The sequence below is a fragment of the Sinocyclocheilus anshuiensis genome, unplaced genomic scaffold (genome assembly GCF_001515605.1).
Source record: "Sinocyclocheilus anshuiensis isolate Anshui unplaced genomic scaffold, SAMN03320099.WGS_v1.1 scaffold195, whole genome shotgun sequence".
Classification (NCBI taxonomy): domain Eukaryota; kingdom Metazoa; phylum Chordata; class Actinopteri; order Cypriniformes; family Cyprinidae; genus Sinocyclocheilus; species Sinocyclocheilus anshuiensis.
In genome coordinates, this window is record NW_015548236.1 from 2893257 (window position 1) to 2912384 (window position 19128).

The following is a 19128-nucleotide window of genomic DNA, read 5'->3' on the forward strand; positions in this document are numbered from 1 at the left end:
AAGGCAACCATATTTATGTCCTATTTTGCACCTAAATCTGCAGTTCAAGTTTTTCCGTGTGAATTAGCCTAGAGGCATATCTTACAACTTCCATGGTCTGTTAATATAATTCCTTGTAACGACTGTCTCATACCTACTTTGTATTTCCATTACAATAGTTTATTATTATTATTATTATTATTATTATTATTATGTAAACGGCTTTCAGGTTCTTTTTGTATCTACACACCCACATTCATATTAGATCATAACTTCTCCGACTATATGAGTCACAATATTCAAATCACAATAAGCCAAAGAACTGACAATGGTTATGTGTTTAGGCATTCCAAACTCACGTTTCAGTTTTCTGCGTCGGCTTGTGTGTGTGTGCGCACGTAGTCTAGAGAGAGTGAACGCATTTTGACCATGCACGAATCCTGTGCTCGTTAGTAAATCTGGTTTCTCGCGCCATCTAAAGAACAAAAATAGAATCGCATATGCAATTCTTTCCCGGGGGGGAATTATTTTTTCTTTGCATTTCGTTTTTTTAATATATATATTTTGTTGTTGTCGGTTAGCTAACGACCAGTCCGAATTCGACTATTGTAGGTTACATCTTAATAAGGACCTGTCATAACTAGAAACACTGATTTGTTTAAATTATTTTAATGTGAATTGTTCTAGCCCACAGAAAACCATAGTTTTATGATTTGGCATGTTGTCTAAATTTATTAGAAAACATAAAACTGCAATTAAAAACAATATAAAAATAGAATAAAAATATTCAATAATTCTAAATAAAATTGTAAACCTTTGGAGATAATTTAAATATAGACAATTGACAAAAAAACGTTTGAACTAAAAAATGCATTTTATTTATAATTGGGTGATACTCAGTTTGGCTCATAAAATGTAATGTTTCATGAGAGAATGTCAGAATGTGTTGTGAGACAGATTCGGGTTTTGTGAATGACTACACTCTAAAAAATGCTGGGTTGTTTCAACCCAACTTTGGGTCAAATATGGACTAACCCAACTTTTGGGTTAAAAATTTAATGTAAAAATTTAACCCAACGGTTGGGTTAGTCCATATTTGACCCAAAGTTGGGTTGAAACAACCCAGCATTTTTTAGAGTGTAGTAAAACGGCGCGGCTTTTCTCTCAGGTTTCATTCTGTGCGCCGTTAAAAGGGTTTAAACCTCGGGGTGGTCGTCTAGACAATGAAAGCCAAGGCCACAGACAATATCTCAAGCGTATATCTGTTTTAGCCTGTTTTTTGTAGGAAAAATAAATAAATAAATTTGATAACCGTTTCTTGCCATTTTCTAAATAATGCATTTGATGTAGAAATGTAGCTTTTTAGCTCTGAGGAAGGCCTGTTCGCCGAAACGCGTTAATACAATAAAGGACTTTTTTTTTATTCCATTTTTATTCGTTAATTTCTGTATTCCACAAGTGTTGCTAGTTTCGTTTAATTAGTATTTTTGCTTTTTCCTCTTGTTAGTTTTGTGAAGTTACACTAGAATAACCTCACAACACATAGAAATCAATGACGCAAAGTCTTTGTCAGATACAGAAATACATTTGTGTGCTCATTAATCGCGCTATTTTTCAAAACACGACTTTGTCCAATAATTTTATTGCTTTAAAGTAACCAACACACTTCTAAAGTTGAAGGATATATGGTAGAGATAAATGCAAAGAAGTCTGAAACAACGCTGGTTATGTTTGATCAGTATAAATCTGAAATTCAAACAAAAGCTAAATAACCTAAATACGTTCGGTTATGGTTATAGCTCTTTTAGTTTATGTTGTCTTAAACTTGCAAAACACCAGTCAACAATGCGCGCTACTCTTGAAATCTCATGAGTTAGCCTAATAGTTGTTTTTGCTTTAACATTTGTAAACAAATACTTCATCGTGCATGTAAATATTTTAGTCATGATTTTATTGCATTCTCAGTCAATCCCTGAATTGTCGTGCACTATTAAAACAATTTTCTTAGACAATAGCCTACATTTATTTAAAAAGTGACACAAAATCCAGATTCTCTTAACTCTTAACTTCCAGTAAGAGTGTGAATTACGCCACAACTTCAAACTTAGATAACACCAGTCCATCAAACAAAGTTACTAATACGTGAAATAAAGTCCCTTGTAGTTTATTTTTTTTATTTTATTTTTTTAGGACAGCACACGTTGTCATACCCATTTCAGAAGTTTTTATAATTTAATTCAAAATTGGGTCAAAATGGTTTGGTATTTTTACCATCTTGCTATTATTATTATTTTTTTCTTTTTATCCTCATTGGACTTAACAAAGAAAACCAACGCTAAATGACATTAGGCCTATGTATCGCCACCAAACATGATTTATTTTATTATCATTATTGTTGTTATTTACTGTGTACTGTTGTATTTAATCATCGCAGTGTAATTGTAATAGACATTATCGTTATAGCTGCACGCATTTTAACAAATAGCCTACATTTTATTTCGTATCATTTGTAATCTAATTTGTGACTGTAATAGCACTCCATTAATTCCCAAACATGCCCAAACATGTTTAATAAAGCACAGGGTTCCAAACAAATTGCTTTAACTGTTCTGTTGTGCGTTGTATGTAACAGACAGTTTAGTCGTACCTAAAGTTATATTCACACTGTAGCTAGAGGTGAACGGACATTCCGGTAACACATACAAACAGTTTGGCTGCAAAAACATGATTTTTGAACAAATTAAATATTATTTAGCTTCACACTAGTTATTCTTCTGATATATTTACGGTTATTGTTATTTCAAAACTGCATGTTGCTGTGTGTGATATATTTACTCTGGCGTGTGTGAGAGAGACTACGCAGGCCTATATTATGTTGAAGTGGAGGTTTCGTGCATTTTTTTTTCCAAGTGCTTGTTTTTCCTACTTGTCACATTATATTGCTCTTTGTCGTTCCTTTGTAAAGTTCCCTGATGTGAAAGCTTAGTTTGTGAAACTCCATCCGGGGCATGGAGAGGCTTGCGTGGCGTTTGTTGTTCATTCTTTTTCAGACTTGCGCGGTGGGCGGTAGCCCGTCCCCCTCCCCGAACTTGAAGTCGACCGCACAGCCAAGTCTGTGCGGTAAACCTGAGGGAGGGGGTGTGGGCCGCAATGCCAGACTATACATAGATACTGTGGAACGAAAAAAAATATTATATCATAACGTTATATAAAAGCATATGATTCAATCTCTTACTTCGCATAACATAGGTCTATATTTAAAGATGGTTGTATATATTAATGTATCTACTTATGGCATTAGATTCGATTAGAAATCTTTATTGTCCACACATGTGGAAATTAATCTTCGGCCCCACAAAAACATATAGGACTACCACAAATACACTTAACTTCACAGTCCAATACAACAGACACACAAAACATACAATACAAGAACGTCTTGCCCCAAGGATTACAGACACATGAGACATAAAAGCAGTATATAGAAATTAGGCTAATAGTACTAAAACCATAAGTAGATAATTAATAAATAAATAACTAAATAATATTAATAAATAGATAACAGCAATTAGTTACATAATATACATAAACCTGATTATAAATCATTTATTTAATAAAGTAATGGCAGATGGTATAAAAGATTTCTTGAAAATATTTCTTGTTGCTATGGGTACCCTGTATCGTCTGCCTGAAGGAAGTTTTTCAAATTCATGTTGGAGAGGGTGAGTGGAGTCCTGAACTATTTGTGAGGCTTTCCTCCTGGTCTGGTTTGTATACAGTTCCACCAGCTGCCTCTAGGGGTCCAATATGATTTTACTGGCTATATTAATAATCTTTGTGATCTTACTTTTGCTTCTAGCCCCCAGATTCCCATACCAGCAGGTGATGTTATAGGAAATAATTATATTCGTATATTCATATTTTAATCCATGTTCCTATTTATTATAACTGTTCTTTTGTCTAAACTATCTTACCTTATTTTTTAATCTGTTGTTACAGAGAAATTGTTGTCTTTATAGCTACATGTTGCTCGACCTCTTAATCTTGGTTGAGCAGTCTTGCTCTGTTGTGTTAAAAGGAGAGTAAAAAGGGGGTCGCATTATTTAGAACATACAAATTGCATTAAAATCTCTGCTTTCCAGTTACCCATCGCAGGTTTCCATTGTACTCGGGCCCTAAATTACTGCTGAAAGCTTTCCAACACACGGCGCGGAATTTGTCTTGTGTTGACGAAGAGGCGGAGCGTCTCGTCTTGGGGCCACCGATTTTGTATTTGTAGCCTATCATTCTGCTAATTATCGTGGAGAACTTATTAGCATAAAGGAATTATATCATCAGAATATCTTAAACCTCCCTGTGCGCTCCTCGGAGGCACGTAGGGTGCAAGGGGATTAAGGGTTATGTGTTGTGGAAAAGTGAGGCCTATACTGGCCTAATCCAGGTTTAAGAACCACGGTTAAACTCATTTATTCTCAGGCCGTTCAAAACTCAATTAAACTGTTTTCTATATTAGGCTACTTAATGAGCTGCCGGGACAAAATTCACGTGATAGTTTAAAAAAAAAAGAGGGGCGAAAAACACAACAAGGTTCTGAAATTTTTGAAAGTTGCCGGAATTGTGTTAAATAAATGAGGCACTATTAGGTACATCCGGATAATGTGTCATTTATTCAGTAGACCGAGATCTTTCTGAATGTAGTTCGTTCGTCGTGTGAATTCAACTTAGAATGATTTTATATAGCAAAATTTGAACGGTGAAGCAATGATCTAATTATTATTATAATCATGTATTCTGATTTACAGCATAATCATTAATCATCATAGGCCTACACATTTTGTGTCAAATAACTTAATAATGACAATAAAAATGTAAAATGTAAGACTGAAAGACTGAAAGGTATAGTGCAAATATTTTTAAATGTAGGGTAGAGTTTTATAGAAAGTCTGGATTAGCTATAGAAGCCACATGTACCACCCTTTGTATCAAAACAGTCATTTTCTTTTTTTAATGCCGATGGTGTTATGATAGACAGTATTGATCGCTCGCAAGCCTTAAGCCTGTTCTTGATTTACTAACTTAGATTACAGTAGCCTAATTTGTCAAGACTGTATTTTTTTTTTAGAATGTAATTTCATAACGTCTATTTGTAAATTTAAAATAGGACATTTAAAAACCACAGTCAGTCGAACACAGTACAAATTATTTATGTTCAACAGAGAATGTTTTAATTTCCACAAACTAGGCCTATTCGCAAACCAATTACAAATTAATTCGTAATTCAGTCTGAACTTCGTTAAACAGTTTGGATCTGCCATTAATTGTCTTTCACTGTCAATATAAACAAGTGAGCGAGGATCTGTCCATTTCTTTTCTAGATCACGTGATCCTGGCCTCAATTGGACTGGATAGAGATGGATTTCCACGTCATCTTACGTCTCAAAATTTCTGCCTCGCGGATACCCCTACAACTCGGGTAAGAGGCACGCGCACATGAGAGCTATGTTGTGGGCGTTGCGTATAGGTCTCGCTAGCCCAAGCTAGAAGCTGCGCGGGTACAATGATGGATTTTGACGAGAGGGTTTCCGTTGGTTCCAACATGTATCTGCCCAGCTGCACGTATTACGTTCCGGGGGCTGATTTCTCCACGTTGCCCTCTTTCCTTTCCCAAAGTCCGTCTTCTCGTCCAGTTACCTACTCTTACTCATCTAACCTGCCTCAGGTACAGCATGTCAGGGAGGTTACGTTCCGAGACTATGCTATTGACGCGTCCAGTAAATGGCCTCACCGGGGTGCACTGGCTCAGTGTTATCCGTCGGAGGACATAGTACACAGGGAGTGTTTACCAGCGGCAACGACAGTTGGTGAAATGTTCCCCAAGAATAATGCATCTGCGTATTATCACTCATCGAACTCGACCTCCGCGTCCAATTTCTACGGCAATGTTGGAAGAAACGGGGTGCTTCCTCAAGCATTTGACCAGTTTTTTGACACCGCCTACAGGGGCTCGGACAGTGTTGCGACCAGCGACTATGCAGCGAGGGATAAAATGCACTCCAGCAAACAGCCAACGCCAGCGCCCGCACCGGAGCAGGAGTGCGAAGGAAAGGAGCGACAGGAGACCAGTAGCCCCGAGTATTCTTCCGGAAACAACGAGGAAAAGACTAGCGGTGCGAGCAGTAAGTAGGCTAGAGCTCAGCGAGACTGTCATGCGAGAAAGTTTGCAATCTTGCGCGCTCCTGTTAAAATTTTTATATGCTGTTTTATAAGCGTATAAGGTTTATGGAGGGCCTGAGATTTCCTCAACAAAACCTAGGCTACATATAAACTGTGAGAATCACGTGCTTGGAATTGAAATTGGCCATGAAAAGACAAAGCTAGCGCATTTTTAACTTGAACTTTAAAATGTATTCAAGTGGCCGCAGTGATTTCACAGGATTGTTTACAACAGTCAGAGTAACAAGCGCCTAGTTATTCTCTGGTAATTAATGCATGTTTTTTAAAAAGTAAAAATACGTTATTATAAAAATATATATTTTAAATTTTACAACCCTTTAGATAGAAAATCTGTTGTTTGTAGCCTAAATAAACTTTAGATTTAGATTTGTCTTTGTATTTATTAACCTTAACAATGACAATCATAGATAGATAGATAGATAGATAGATATTTCGTGTACTGTACTAACTTCTTTAACTTATTTTCATACAGGCCATAATGCCATATAATAATCTTATTTTTCATAATCTAACCCTTTGGATTAATGATGATCATGTGTTTATTGGTCATTTTCTGTTAGGTGGACCCAGGGTTCGCAAGAAGAGATGTCCCTATACAAAATTTCAAATCCGGGAGCTCGAGAGGGAATTTTTCTTCAGCGTGTACATTAACAAAGAGAAACGACTTCAGCTCTCACGGATGCTTAACCTCACCGATCGCCAAGTGAAAATTTGGTTCCAGAACCGGCGGATGAAGGAAAAGAAACTAAATCGGGACCGGTTACAGTACTACAGTACCAACCCACTGCTCTAGGGCAAGGAAATAGCAAGAGATACAATACAACAGCTGCAGTAATGAGATCACATACAAGACGTTATACAGACTCTCAGCGGTTAACTTCAAGTTCGTGACTAGGCACCATTCACGTGTATACAATTATAGAGAGCAGACATTGAAATTCACATTTTAAATACGGGTTGTTTGTGCTCGTAATAGATAAATGTATACAATTTTTGGCGAACAGAAATTATTTAATTAAGAGCTCGTGATACACACTATGGACTATTCCGCTTGCAGTTGTGATGAACTACACGCGAAGATGGAGTGAAACTGGCTGAAATATCCGAGTCTAAACAAGGAAAGGCTTTTGACAAGCCATATGGCGTGTTATTTTTTTGTGGAGGAATGTTGTACAGGTTGGCCTAATGACTTTGGTGTGACCAAATATAAAAAAAACTGCTAAAATGTTAGCGTGACTGCTCCCAGTTTCCAAATTATTTATTTGATTTGCCACCAAATATAATTTTCATCCATAGTTGTTATAGTGAACGTCTTTAAGCGATACTTTCTTCTACTGCCGTCACAAGCAACTGTGTACTGACTAAAATCTGATCATCCAAAGTTTTCACTTGCTGCAAACTCTGTGAACAGAAATAAAACAGACAGTGAGCCTGACCGAACGGAGAACATGCAATCTCACTGAATCTCAAGTGGACTCTTTCAGGCTTAAGAAATTACGTTTTCACAATGACTTTTTTCGCCCATGTTCTACTCTGCATCGCTATGAACATTATCCTGGGGTTAAAATAGGGTTTGGCTGATTGTAATCCAGAAAATCATCTTTATGACATATACTTCCTAAATTAAATAATTAAAGGGGTAACGTATACTTGTAGTAGCCTACACCGTTTTCTTTTCAAATATATCTATAATTGTGTACATATGTATTGTGCATGAGTATACACTTGCGCATTATGCGCATTTATAAAAAAAAAACACAATGTTTTGTTTTGTTTTTCTTCTTTTTCTTAAGAACTCTCTCGGACCATAAGAAGAAGCAATTGTTACCTGACAGTTTTACCGTCACAGTGGTTACAGTACTATTTGCAGTTATCATCTGAATGTTTATGGCCGTGCTCGTAGTGTTCATATATGACAGCCTAAGAGCAATAAACGAAGACAGTGGGAGAGAGAAAGAAAGTAGAAGAGAGGGTGAGAGAAAGGCTGAGCTTTATGGTTGCTTGCTGCAGAGCGACATGGCCTGGCTGGCGCATCCTTCGAGGCGCTGAGGAATATCCGCCTAATTACGGGGACATCCTCCTTGTTGCTTCAGCAACACGACCATAAAAGCTGTCTGTGTCTGGAGCATTTGGGCAATTGCAGTGTGGTGTCATAAACTGTCTGAGAACCAAGGTTATCAGCTACGATTCCAAGGGGACAGAGGCAAACAGATTTTGACGTGCGGCTTTCAGGAGTGCTCGTGTGCTTTCTGCCTGTATTAATTTCACACTAAACGTTTTTTCCTGCCGTGCGTAGTGCTGTTTTCTCTGTGTTGTTTATTACTTATTATTAGTTTTTTTTTTTTAGTTTAGTTTTTCTCTATTTTCATATATCGACTTGCAGTGATAACTGTCCCACGAGTAGGTTCAAATGGCCTCCATTGGGAGGCACTCGTGAGATCAATGTCATGGCCGTGGATCATTGATTGAACAGGAGGATATTTGCAGACTTAAATGTTTGAATGTCAAATCGTTGAATCAAAATATCAAAAGCTATAAAAGAAACGTGGAAATGAAAGGGTTGAGTTTAGCATTTCAGCTTTGGCAGGTATAGGCATAATAACTAAAATACATAGGCCTATGAAATATTACGTTTAGATCGACAAATATTAAATAAGTAATGGGTTGTAGTGTTACACGATGAAGACGGAAATAGCAATGTCTGTATGTGCAAGTGCATGCTAGTGTAGTCCCCAAATTAGGCCTAACTTCATTAGGCCAATTAGCCTAAACCTAGTCTAGTCTATTTCCCATATACTCCAGTCTAACCACTAATTGACTATAACCACTAATAAGATAAATTTATTGTTTTAAGCGGGTGGATTACAATATCCTATGGCCTGTACTAAAGACAAACAAAATACAACCATAACCAATAACAATAATGAGTTTTTCTATAGCCCTATCCCATTTTTAAACTAAAGGTTTATGATTTAGAAAATTGTATAAAATAAGTGGATATGGATGAATAAACACGAAAGCGGGGAAAAGGTATTGTTAGCAACACTATTTTATTACTTACATTGTTACATTAACTTCATAAAAGGTAAATAAGCCTTAGATCAATCTTATTTATATTACGCTATTAAAAAACACAACTTAAAATATCGAGAGAGATAAAGGGTAACCTAAGAAATCTGGCAATATTTTGGAATATATGACTGTTAGGCCTATAAACGACAAATCCCTTTTTCACGTTTATTTTTAAACTTGAATTTGAACATGCCAGTGTCAGTGCCATACAGCGTGGATTTGGAACTTAAGAAACGTTGTGCTGTCTGTGTTTTGTTTTGTTTTGTTTTGTTTTGTTTTGTTTTAGCATGTGGATGTTTAAAGGATTCGAAAAATTAATAATACGTTGAATTTGAAGACGGTACTTTCTAATGTGTGCAGCAGAAATGGCAGTAGTGTTATTTTGTCTCAGACATAATTCTACAAATACTTAATATTAAGTCAATAATTAACATTTATGTTTTGATGTTAGGCTGTTGATAAACTTACTCTCCCAATTTCGATCTGTTTTAAATTCGAAAATATATGTGCTTGTTAATATAGGCCTTGTTTGTTCGAATTTTAATGCATGTTTTAAAACGTTGTGTATTTTTGAAACACTGAGGGTGCATGGAAAAAAAAATTGTGGCAACCCGCAATTTCACACATGCACACGTTTTAGGTCGTGTGCGCGAGGTTGAGCGCAGAATGGCGCATAGCGCGAAAATCTAGTCGTTCCACATCTGGTCTGCTCTGCAGTCCAAACGTTGCTGCTATACAGACAGGTGACGCAGGCCTGGAGGGGTGTGGCTCTTTGTGCTTCCATGCTCCAACTGGTTGAAACGTGCTCACTGAATAGAATGAGGACACCTCAGCACACCCAGCTTGTCAAACGAAGTAAATGACCACCAATGAGCTTTCTCATGCACTATCCTCAAAACACTTCCCGATAATGGCGTGGGAAGTGTTAGCGCAAAAGGGAGTGAGTGCCTTTCGGATTCCCTAAATAATAAGCGGACTGAACCTGGAAGCTAGATAAGCATCAGTAACTGGAGTTTGGCATCTTACTTTGAAAAGCAACATTACTCACAACCCAGCAAAACTTCAGACAAATGTGGCTGCTCAAACCATAACTGTGACCAGCATGGCGATGTGGTTCGGAGCAGCTCGTATCGCATCGTTAAAACATTTTGCCTCTGTCCTCAGGACATCAGAGAATTTCGAGCCGCGGATATGCACTAAAGTAGCATCCAGCCACACCTGAAAGAGGATTATCGTTCACGGAATGCGTCGGGCAGGTGCTGGGATCCGATAGTATCTTGCAGGGATATAGGCCATCTGAAGTCGAGCCTATAGTCACTACTGCAGTGGCTGCCTATTTAGACTTCCACATCTCTATTATCAAGCAAACAAGATGGAGATGATCGTGTTGTCTATACGCCGGATGGCAACGATGAGGAAAAAGCAAAGGAAACGTAGCACATTCGGGAAATATGTCAGACTTACTTGGTGCAATGTGGCAAAGGTAAGATCTGTTATAGGTCTGGTCTTTGATATGCATTTGATACTATTAATTTATTACTAACATAACTTTGAGGCAATTTATGTATTCATCTGGTGCAGAGACTATAGAATATAGCTAAATAGCATGATAAAGGGGTCATATGATGCGATTTCAATTTTTCCTTTCTCTTTGGAGTGTTACAAGCTCTTGGTGCATAAAGAAGATCTGTAAAGTTGCAAAGACTAAAGTCTCAAATCCAAAGAGATATTCTTTATAAAAGTTAAGAGTCAGCCACACTTACCTAAAACGGCTCGTTCTAACACGCCCCCACATACCTACGTCACTATCTGGGAAGATTTGCATAACACCGCCCAAATGTTCACGCAAAGAAAGAAGGCATAACTTTTATTCTCGCTGTAGTATTGTTGCTGCCACCGCCGCCATGTCCGTGAAGGCGCTGTGTGCTTACTTGTGAAAGCGAAACTACTTTGTTTGGCCTTCCAAAAGAGGACGATATCGCTTCGTCATGCCTCGAGCTGATCCGTGCTGGTCGCTGAGGAAATACTTCAACTTCGCGCTGTTGATCAGCTTTCACCGTGGACGAAGCGCGAGTCCAGCCCGGGGTCGTCACATGTGGTTGCGGCAGGCATCACAATATGGTAAGGGACATAACACTTCCGTCACACGCTTGAGGAATTCGGCCAATCACAACGCACCTTGCTTTTCAGACCGAATACACCAAATAATGTTCTTTTTAGCAGCATCATGTGACCCCTTTAAAGGGTTAGTTCACCCCAAAATGAACATTATGTCATTAATTACTCACCCTCATGTCATTCCAAACCCCTAAGACCTCCGTTCATCGTCAAAACACAAATTAAGATATTTTGATGGAATCTGAAAGCTCTCTGACCCTCCCATAGCCAGCAACAACTGAAATGTTCCCAGACAGAAACGTAGCAAGGACATCGGTAAAACAGTCCATGTGACATCAGTGGCTCAACTTCAATTTTGCAAATCTACGAGAATACTTTTTGTGCGCAAAGAAAACAAAATTCTTCTCCCCCGAGTTATGCCTTCTGCCATTTTGGAGAGTATCACAATGCATAAGCACGCTTTACCCTAAGTGTAAACAACGGTGATTACGCCGATTACATTCATGCGGGGCGCTTTCCCCTCCTAAGGTAAACAACTCTGATTACTTCTTAACTCGGGGGAGAAGAATTGTTAAATAAATTATGTAATTGTTGTTTTCTTTGAGCATAAAAAGTATTCTCGTAGCTTCGCAAAATTGAAGTTGAGCCACTGATGTCACATGGAATGTTTTACCGACGTCCTTGCTACGTTTCTGACTGGGAACATTTCAGTTGGGATGTTGTCTATATGGGAGGGTCAGAGAGCGCTCAGATTCCATCCAAAATATCTTAATTTGTGTTCCGAAGATGAACGGAGTTCTTACAGGTTTTGAATGACATGAGAGTGAGTAATTAATGACAGAATTTTCATTTTGGGGTGAACTAACCCTTTAAATAAATTGGAATTAAATAAAAAATTATTGAATGTAAGTACTATATATCCAGACATTTACTGACAGAAAATACTCTTAAACAACATAAACATAAAATGCTATACAATAGAATATAGGGCTGCACGATAAATCGCATGCGATTTAACATGCAGCCCTAATAGAATATGCATAGGTCAGTAAAAAAAAAAGTTTAGATACTAAACAGTGTCGAAAGAGTGCGACGTTAAATACTATCAATATATATGAATAAAAAAGGCATATATAACAAAATATGCTTAAAAATAAGTCTGTATGTCACTTTTGGTTAAAAAAAGATACAGCAATATTTCGATATTCCTTAACTAAATATATTCCTTTCATTTTTCAGAATAGTGATCTCAAATATTGTTACATTGTGTTTTATTTAGAAACTAAATGCCTGACACAACACAAATTTAATTATGCAGACCATAAAACTATTTTATTATGCAGCCCCATTTTGCTGTCATCTTTACTAATAGCCTACATGTGCTATCTTGTATAGGAGACATGGAGTGTTCAGCAAACTGGACTTTCCGGAAGAAGCGCTGTCCTTACACCAAACAACAAACCTTAGAGCTGGAGAAGAAGTTCCTCTACAGTCTACAAGATGTACTTGACTCAGGAGCGCCGCCTAGAACTCAGCCGCAGTGTGCATCTGACATTCAGGCAAGTCAAAATATAGCCTAGTTCCAGAATGGAAATTGAGAAAATGACCAGCGCAAAGAGAAATAATCCTTGAAGTCTGTGACGGTTATGAATTTTTTAATGATGAGTTTATTCTACATTTTATATATACATATACGTACATAAATGCATATAAATTAACCACATGATTATTTTTCTGTGGGTGTATGTATATATATATATATATATATATATATACACATACATACACACACTTGTTTACCCTTTTAATTTTATACATACTTGTTTCCTCATTTTTGGAAGAACAATAATCATGTGGTTCATTTCATGTGGTGTCAATGTATATGATTTCGCTTTGTTCTTGCCATGCCGTATGTCTATAGGTAGGCTATGTTTAGTATGTTAACATTGTGCAAACAAATTGAATACATTGATTATATTGCGATTGTATTTTTATTTTTTTAAATCTTAATGGTATGCAGGCTGTTCATTTTTCTTTATTATTTCTAATCCTAATACGCATTATTCAAGAATTATGAAAATTGTGTGCTCGCACATGCGTTTTATTTTTATACAAATTTTCCTGGCTATGTAGGCCTACTACAACAGGCGACGTTGTGAATTCAGATCGCCATATAGTCTAAACAGTGTATTCTCCACAAGGAAATTGTGAACCATTGTAATGTTTGCGCCTATCTATCTATCTATCTATCTATCTATCTATCTTTCTATCTATCTATCTATCTATCGATCCTGACCATCTATCTATCTATCTATCTATCTATCTTTCTATCTATCTATCTATCTATCGATCGATCTTTAAATTAAAACTACCTTGAACTACGAAGTATAAAACCTATGTGCAACGAAACAGAAAAACAAATGATTTATTGTTCTGGCATCGGATAAAAATGTGCTTGTATTTGTCCAAACTTAAACATATAATGTTGGTTTTCAGTGTGTAGTACATTTTGCATTTGTGCTTACATGACCTTTGTTGAGCTATGCTGTGAAAGGGTAGTGTTATGTAGCCTATTACGTTATAGATTTTTGAAGTCAAATTTCGTTTTGCAATGAAATTTCCCGTTATCTCCTGCGGAAATGTACAGTATTTAAGCACACTTCAGCGACGGGCCACAACATGTACAGACACCGTGGTATTATGGCGAGTTTAGTCTGCTTTTGTGGCATTTTATTGCTGGCTACTTTATGAGGCTCACTTTTCTGAGTGACTACCCTCAGTAGAGACTGGATGGAGGCAAGAATGAAGACGTTCGGATTTCAGGAGATGGAAAACAGTCTTTTTTTTTTTTGGTTCGCCGTTCCATTGAAATCAAGTTAACACAGGTAAGATGCTATTCTCAAATGAATGGTCTTGGCTGTTACGAAAAATGCATGTTGTTTGATAGAAAACGCATATTAAAGATTAGATGAAAGGTAATGTGGGCGATTTGTTTTGATACCATTAGGTGTTTTGTCTGAAGAGTTGAAAGCAGACTGTTGAGTGGTTTAGGTAGTTTCATGTTGTTGGGATTGTATATTTAAACTCTGCAACATGAAACTGTCTTAATTGCCCCAGTTTCATTCGTCCGTAAACTAAGATCTACTTTTTCACCTAGTGGACATCGAAACAGTCCCAAATAATTTAAATTCCCATAAAATGTAAAGCATTAGGCTATTATTATTTCAGAAAATGCCTTTTGAACACAATCGCCGTAAGCTGTTTGATGTTTGCATTTTCGGATTGAATGTAGACACTGATTTGTTGAACTCAGTGTAGACAGTACTTGACAAGGCCTCGGTTACGTCCAATACTCGGCAATCGAGTCTTGTCTGCTGTAAGCAACAGCGACCTCGGTGGCGTGCCACTGAGCTCGAGAAATTGCGTTCCCGGCTTCCGCCTAGCGCCGTAAGAAGTGACTGAACACAAAAGGAAAGATTGGCTTTATGGTGGCTGTCCAGTACAGCTAAAGGGAATTTATTTGTGCCTAAAAAGCATGAATAACGCCTATGGTAAAATTTGGTTGTGTTAACAAACACCCCGGTGCAGTTTACGGCCTCAAAGGGCCATGCTGTTTCCTTCTCTCTCTATTCTTTTTTGAGAAGTAGTGTCGTTTCCTGCTGTAAAATAGTAAAATCCTTCTGAATGCCCTTCTGGTAATCACTGATGGACTATTAAACAGTGTTAACAATTATTTAATGATTTAAAAACAAATTATATTGCATTTTCATTGTTGTATGAGACTCACAATTACTGAGCCGATGTGCATTAGACTTTCTTATTTTCTATATCAGTTGAAAATAAACCTGATTAAAGTTTTTAATTGTATCTACTCGTTTTTACTTGAGAATCGTTTATTGAATTATGCTTTTCTTTCCTTTCTTTCTTTCTTTCCTTTTTTTTGTTAATTTTGTTTGCTTGTGCCGGTAGGCTACATATTATAGTAAGCATAATAACATCTTTTAAATGCTTTTTGTTTGGCAAACATAATTTATATCAAAACGATACATAAATGGAATCCATTTATGGCCAATGATTGCTGAATAAAACGTACAACAACAACATTTATAATAACAATAACAAGTATCAATAATAATAATTAGACTATATTAGTATTTGTTATATTCTGTTGTTATTATTTCTAATAGTATTCGTTTTAATAAAAGCTCTTTCATTTTTAAGTGGCACTTTTTATTCTGAACCAAGCCACTTTGAATGTCATAGCTATTTTGATGTTGTCTTTTCGACTGAGCAGATTAATATAATTTGATAAATGTCATGTGGTAATTGACAAATTGTATGTTTCCATATTCATCGTATTCTGTGTGGATTTAATACTTTGAGACATTTAAGGCTTCTGTTTAGCTGCAACGTATATTTTGTATATTTTTCTGGACCAATTTTTCTGAAATAAATTTGCAAATACAGAAGATTCTGGAAAATCAATAAGAAGACTTTATATCTATAAAGAACATTCTTGCTTTTCTACTGGAATGCTACTGATACTTGTAATATACAAGCAGTAGCCGCTTGCTGCTAACCATGAATGAAAATTTAGCTGACCATGGTAGCTTCCCATGTGAATCCAGGTCGTCATGTGCACTGTACTGTAACTATTTTATCTCAATGGTTAAAATATCAAAACTAAAACTGCACAGCTAACACGTAGGGAACACATACTATGTGCAGTATATGAAACAGGCCGTTCCTACCATAGTGTGTTTAATTATTCTCAATTTGTCGTATATTTACAGTTTGAATACATGCATTTCTGGCAATGACTCCTGTCCATGATGTTTATCTGCAGAAAGGCTCGAATGCAGTCCCGTCACGTGAGACATTAAATTTTCTAAACAACAGTCCTTGGGATTGTGCTTTAAATCTTGAATCTAAACAAATTCAGAGAAAGTTTTTAAATTTGGTAAATATGCCCATATTTATTTCTTACCGTAGCTCGATGGTTGTTTTTACGGGAGAAGATTAAAAACAAAGCAATCTTTTTTTTTAAGCCTACAGAAATTCCATTGATATATATTTTTTTAAATGTTCCAATGGTCACGTGTGCACCTTACCCAATCAAATGGCAGTTTGCTCTCAACTTATTAGCTGACTGGTGCTTTGTGAGTGGGAAGTTGCCTCTCCATTTTCACAGATTGTTATTTTGTGAGCGTGTTACTGTATGTGTGTGTTAGTGTTTTTATGTGTGTGTGTGTGTATGAATGAGAGCGCGTCCCGGCCATGTCGACATCCGGAGCTCTGACAGGATATTATGTTGACTCTCTTGTTATGCCGGACAACGAGGAGAATCGCTTCTCCTCAGGTTCAGGACTCATTCAGCACAGGCCCTCCGTTCTACCCACAGACCATACAGAGCTCGGTCCCTGCACATTCCCGGCAAAGGAACCCGTTTATGGTGGCTCGGGTTGGGGCCACATCCCAACGCATTACTCCAGCGGTGTACCGTCAGTATATCAGCCGCATACGCAACCTCCAGTAGCTGGGGATTATGTGCAGTCTTGGCTTTTGGACTTTGCATGTGGGCTGCCACTCTCTGAGGTACCGACAATCCATCACTATCATGCCAAACCTGATACAAATAGAACAAATGATAACGGCACAGAGGCCAGTTCACATGCCGTACTCCCTTCTGGAGTCTTCACTAACGGAGGATGTTCGACCAACACTGAGACAGTATCTGGCCGGACTGCTGACAAGGGAGGCGATGTAGAGGAGAAACCGGGCGCTGATCCAGGTAAGGCTGGCCAAATGGTGGGATATAGGAGTACACTTATATTAAATTTATATTAAGCACTATTGATAAATTCCTGCGTTTTAATATTATTCTCATTCTAGTTAAAGGCTGTAAAATCGTGCGAAATATGATATTCACTTCCGTTTAGGCGTGATTGTTACGAGGCCCTGAGATATGTTTGGGTAACTGATTTATGCCATTGTCTGAATTTTTTGATATATGGTCTTGTGTTAAAATCATTCTCTACTCGCTTTTGATTTCGAAACCCTCATTCCCTTCCCTACCTTTCCCCAGACAACCCTGTGTCCAACTGGCTACACGCGAGCTCGACGCGTAAAAAACGATGCCCTTATACTAAGCACCAGATCCTCGAGCTGGAGAAAGAGTTTTTATTTAATACTTACCTCACGCGCGACCGGCGGTTCGAGGTCGCCCGTCTACTGAACCTCACGGAGAGACAGGTAAAAATTTGGTTCCAAAACCGCAGGATGAAGATGAAAAAATTAAACAAAGATGGAACGAAGGACGACTAAGAATGAAGCACGTCGTGTAGGTGAGGATGTGAGATAATCCATCCTTATACTGAAATGATAATGTCGTGGGATTTTACATTGGGTCTGGTGTTATTCAAGCATTTTCTTAAAGCATGCTGGGATCCAATACTTTGATATATTGGATTATGCTATTTGTTTGTCATGAGTAGTTACATTTTAATAAATACGGCACACATCTCTTTTTTCAGACGTAGCCTGTTTAAATACTTGCTGAAGTAGTATTTAAAATTCTGTATTTCATTTGGACCAAATTTATCAGTAATGAATGAACATGTCTGATATATAGGCTATGCCGTTTCTCTTCAATTGTAGTTAGTATATCAGTGTGTATTTCGGGCCGCAACTTAAGTTTTCTTATGTTCTGTTCTGTAGCGTTTCCTAAATTTTCACTAGAAAAAAATGGGCCCAGGTTTAAGTTAATACACTTGAGTAGGCTACATGAGATCATGTACCCTTAGAAATTATGTCCTTTTGTATGTGTCCTTAGAAATCGTTTTGTATTGACAATTGTGACATTACAACTACCTAGTCACCACTACCTACCTATTTGTTTTGAATTGACCAAAAATTTCACGCCATATCAGCCGATGTGATATTGGGTGAAGTCTGCGAACTTCAGGGAATAAGCTAAGTAAAAAAAAATAAAATAAAAAAAATAATAATACTGAGCTGTAGAAAAGCACTGTAGGCAACTTTTCAAATACCTCATGGTCTGTTGGCCGTCATATGTTGTTAGTTTACTTAGTTTTTGTTTTGTTTACTTACATTTCTCAGATGTAATTTGTGGTTTTATTTATTGAATAATAAAAGCATTTCATATCTTCAAACAAGTCTCATTTAGGTTCCGTAGTCCTCGTGACCTTTTAAATAACAATTAAGTTGAGAATGATGTATTATTAGGCTATATATATAGTAGGCTATATATATAGGCTATATATAATTTTCTTGTAGTTTCTAGGCTTTTCATAGAGTTGTATTTTGCATAATTGAAAGAAATATTTAATTACATTTCTGTACAATTGTTGTTTTTGTTGCTATTTTATATTTTTAACGGTTGATACATTGGTTTAATTTAAATATGCTATGTAAACATGATGATAGAATTTTATAGTGCAGCCGCTATTTCACAAAAAAAAAAACGAGAGCGTAAACATCCTTAGATGTAAATAGAAATGTGTTTAAGTCTTATAAAAACGCGAATTTATTTTACCCATACCAGGAGATGGCAGACCTGCCATCGACTCTTGAGGAATGTGTTCTGAGGCCAGGTTATGCTGGGCGAGTTTGTACTCGGGGAGAACAGACCCGTAGACCGGTCTGGCAGATGAGGTTGTTAGCTGCATGCTGCCATAAAAGACAATTACTGCTATAACCGTTTAT

At 37.1% G+C, this 19128-nt stretch overlaps 2 protein-coding genes across 3 annotated transcripts; both read left to right on the forward strand.

Annotated features, from left to right (window-relative positions):
• The first annotated feature begins 5477 nt into the window (after positions 1–5477).
• On the forward strand, positions 5478–7774 carry LOC107654698 (homeobox protein Hox-A11a). 2 transcript variants are annotated; one of them, XM_016441888.1, is made up of 2 exons: positions 5478–6155; positions 6774–7774. In XM_016441888.1, the coding sequence occupies exons 1-2, from the start codon at positions 5537–5539 to the stop codon at positions 7004–7006; spliced, it is 852 nt and encodes a 283-aa protein (XP_016297374.1). In that variant the 5' UTR covers positions 5478–5536; the 3' UTR covers positions 7007–7774. The 2 variants fall into 2 exon arrangements, with proteins under 2 accessions (XP_016297374.1, XP_016297375.1); XM_016441889.1 differs by having other exon boundaries at positions 5478–6146.
• Positions 7775–15892: 8118 nt separating this feature from the next.
• On the forward strand, positions 15893–18446 carry LOC107654774 (homeobox protein Hox-A9a-like). The gene is made up of 2 exons (XM_016442026.1): positions 15893–17194; positions 17489–18446. Exons 1-2 carry the CDS (start codon positions 16681–16683, stop codon positions 17725–17727), a joined length of 753 nt encoding a protein of 250 aa, XP_016297512.1. The 5' UTR covers positions 15893–16680; the 3' UTR covers positions 17728–18446.
• The last annotated feature ends 682 nt before the right edge of the window (positions 18447–19128 follow it).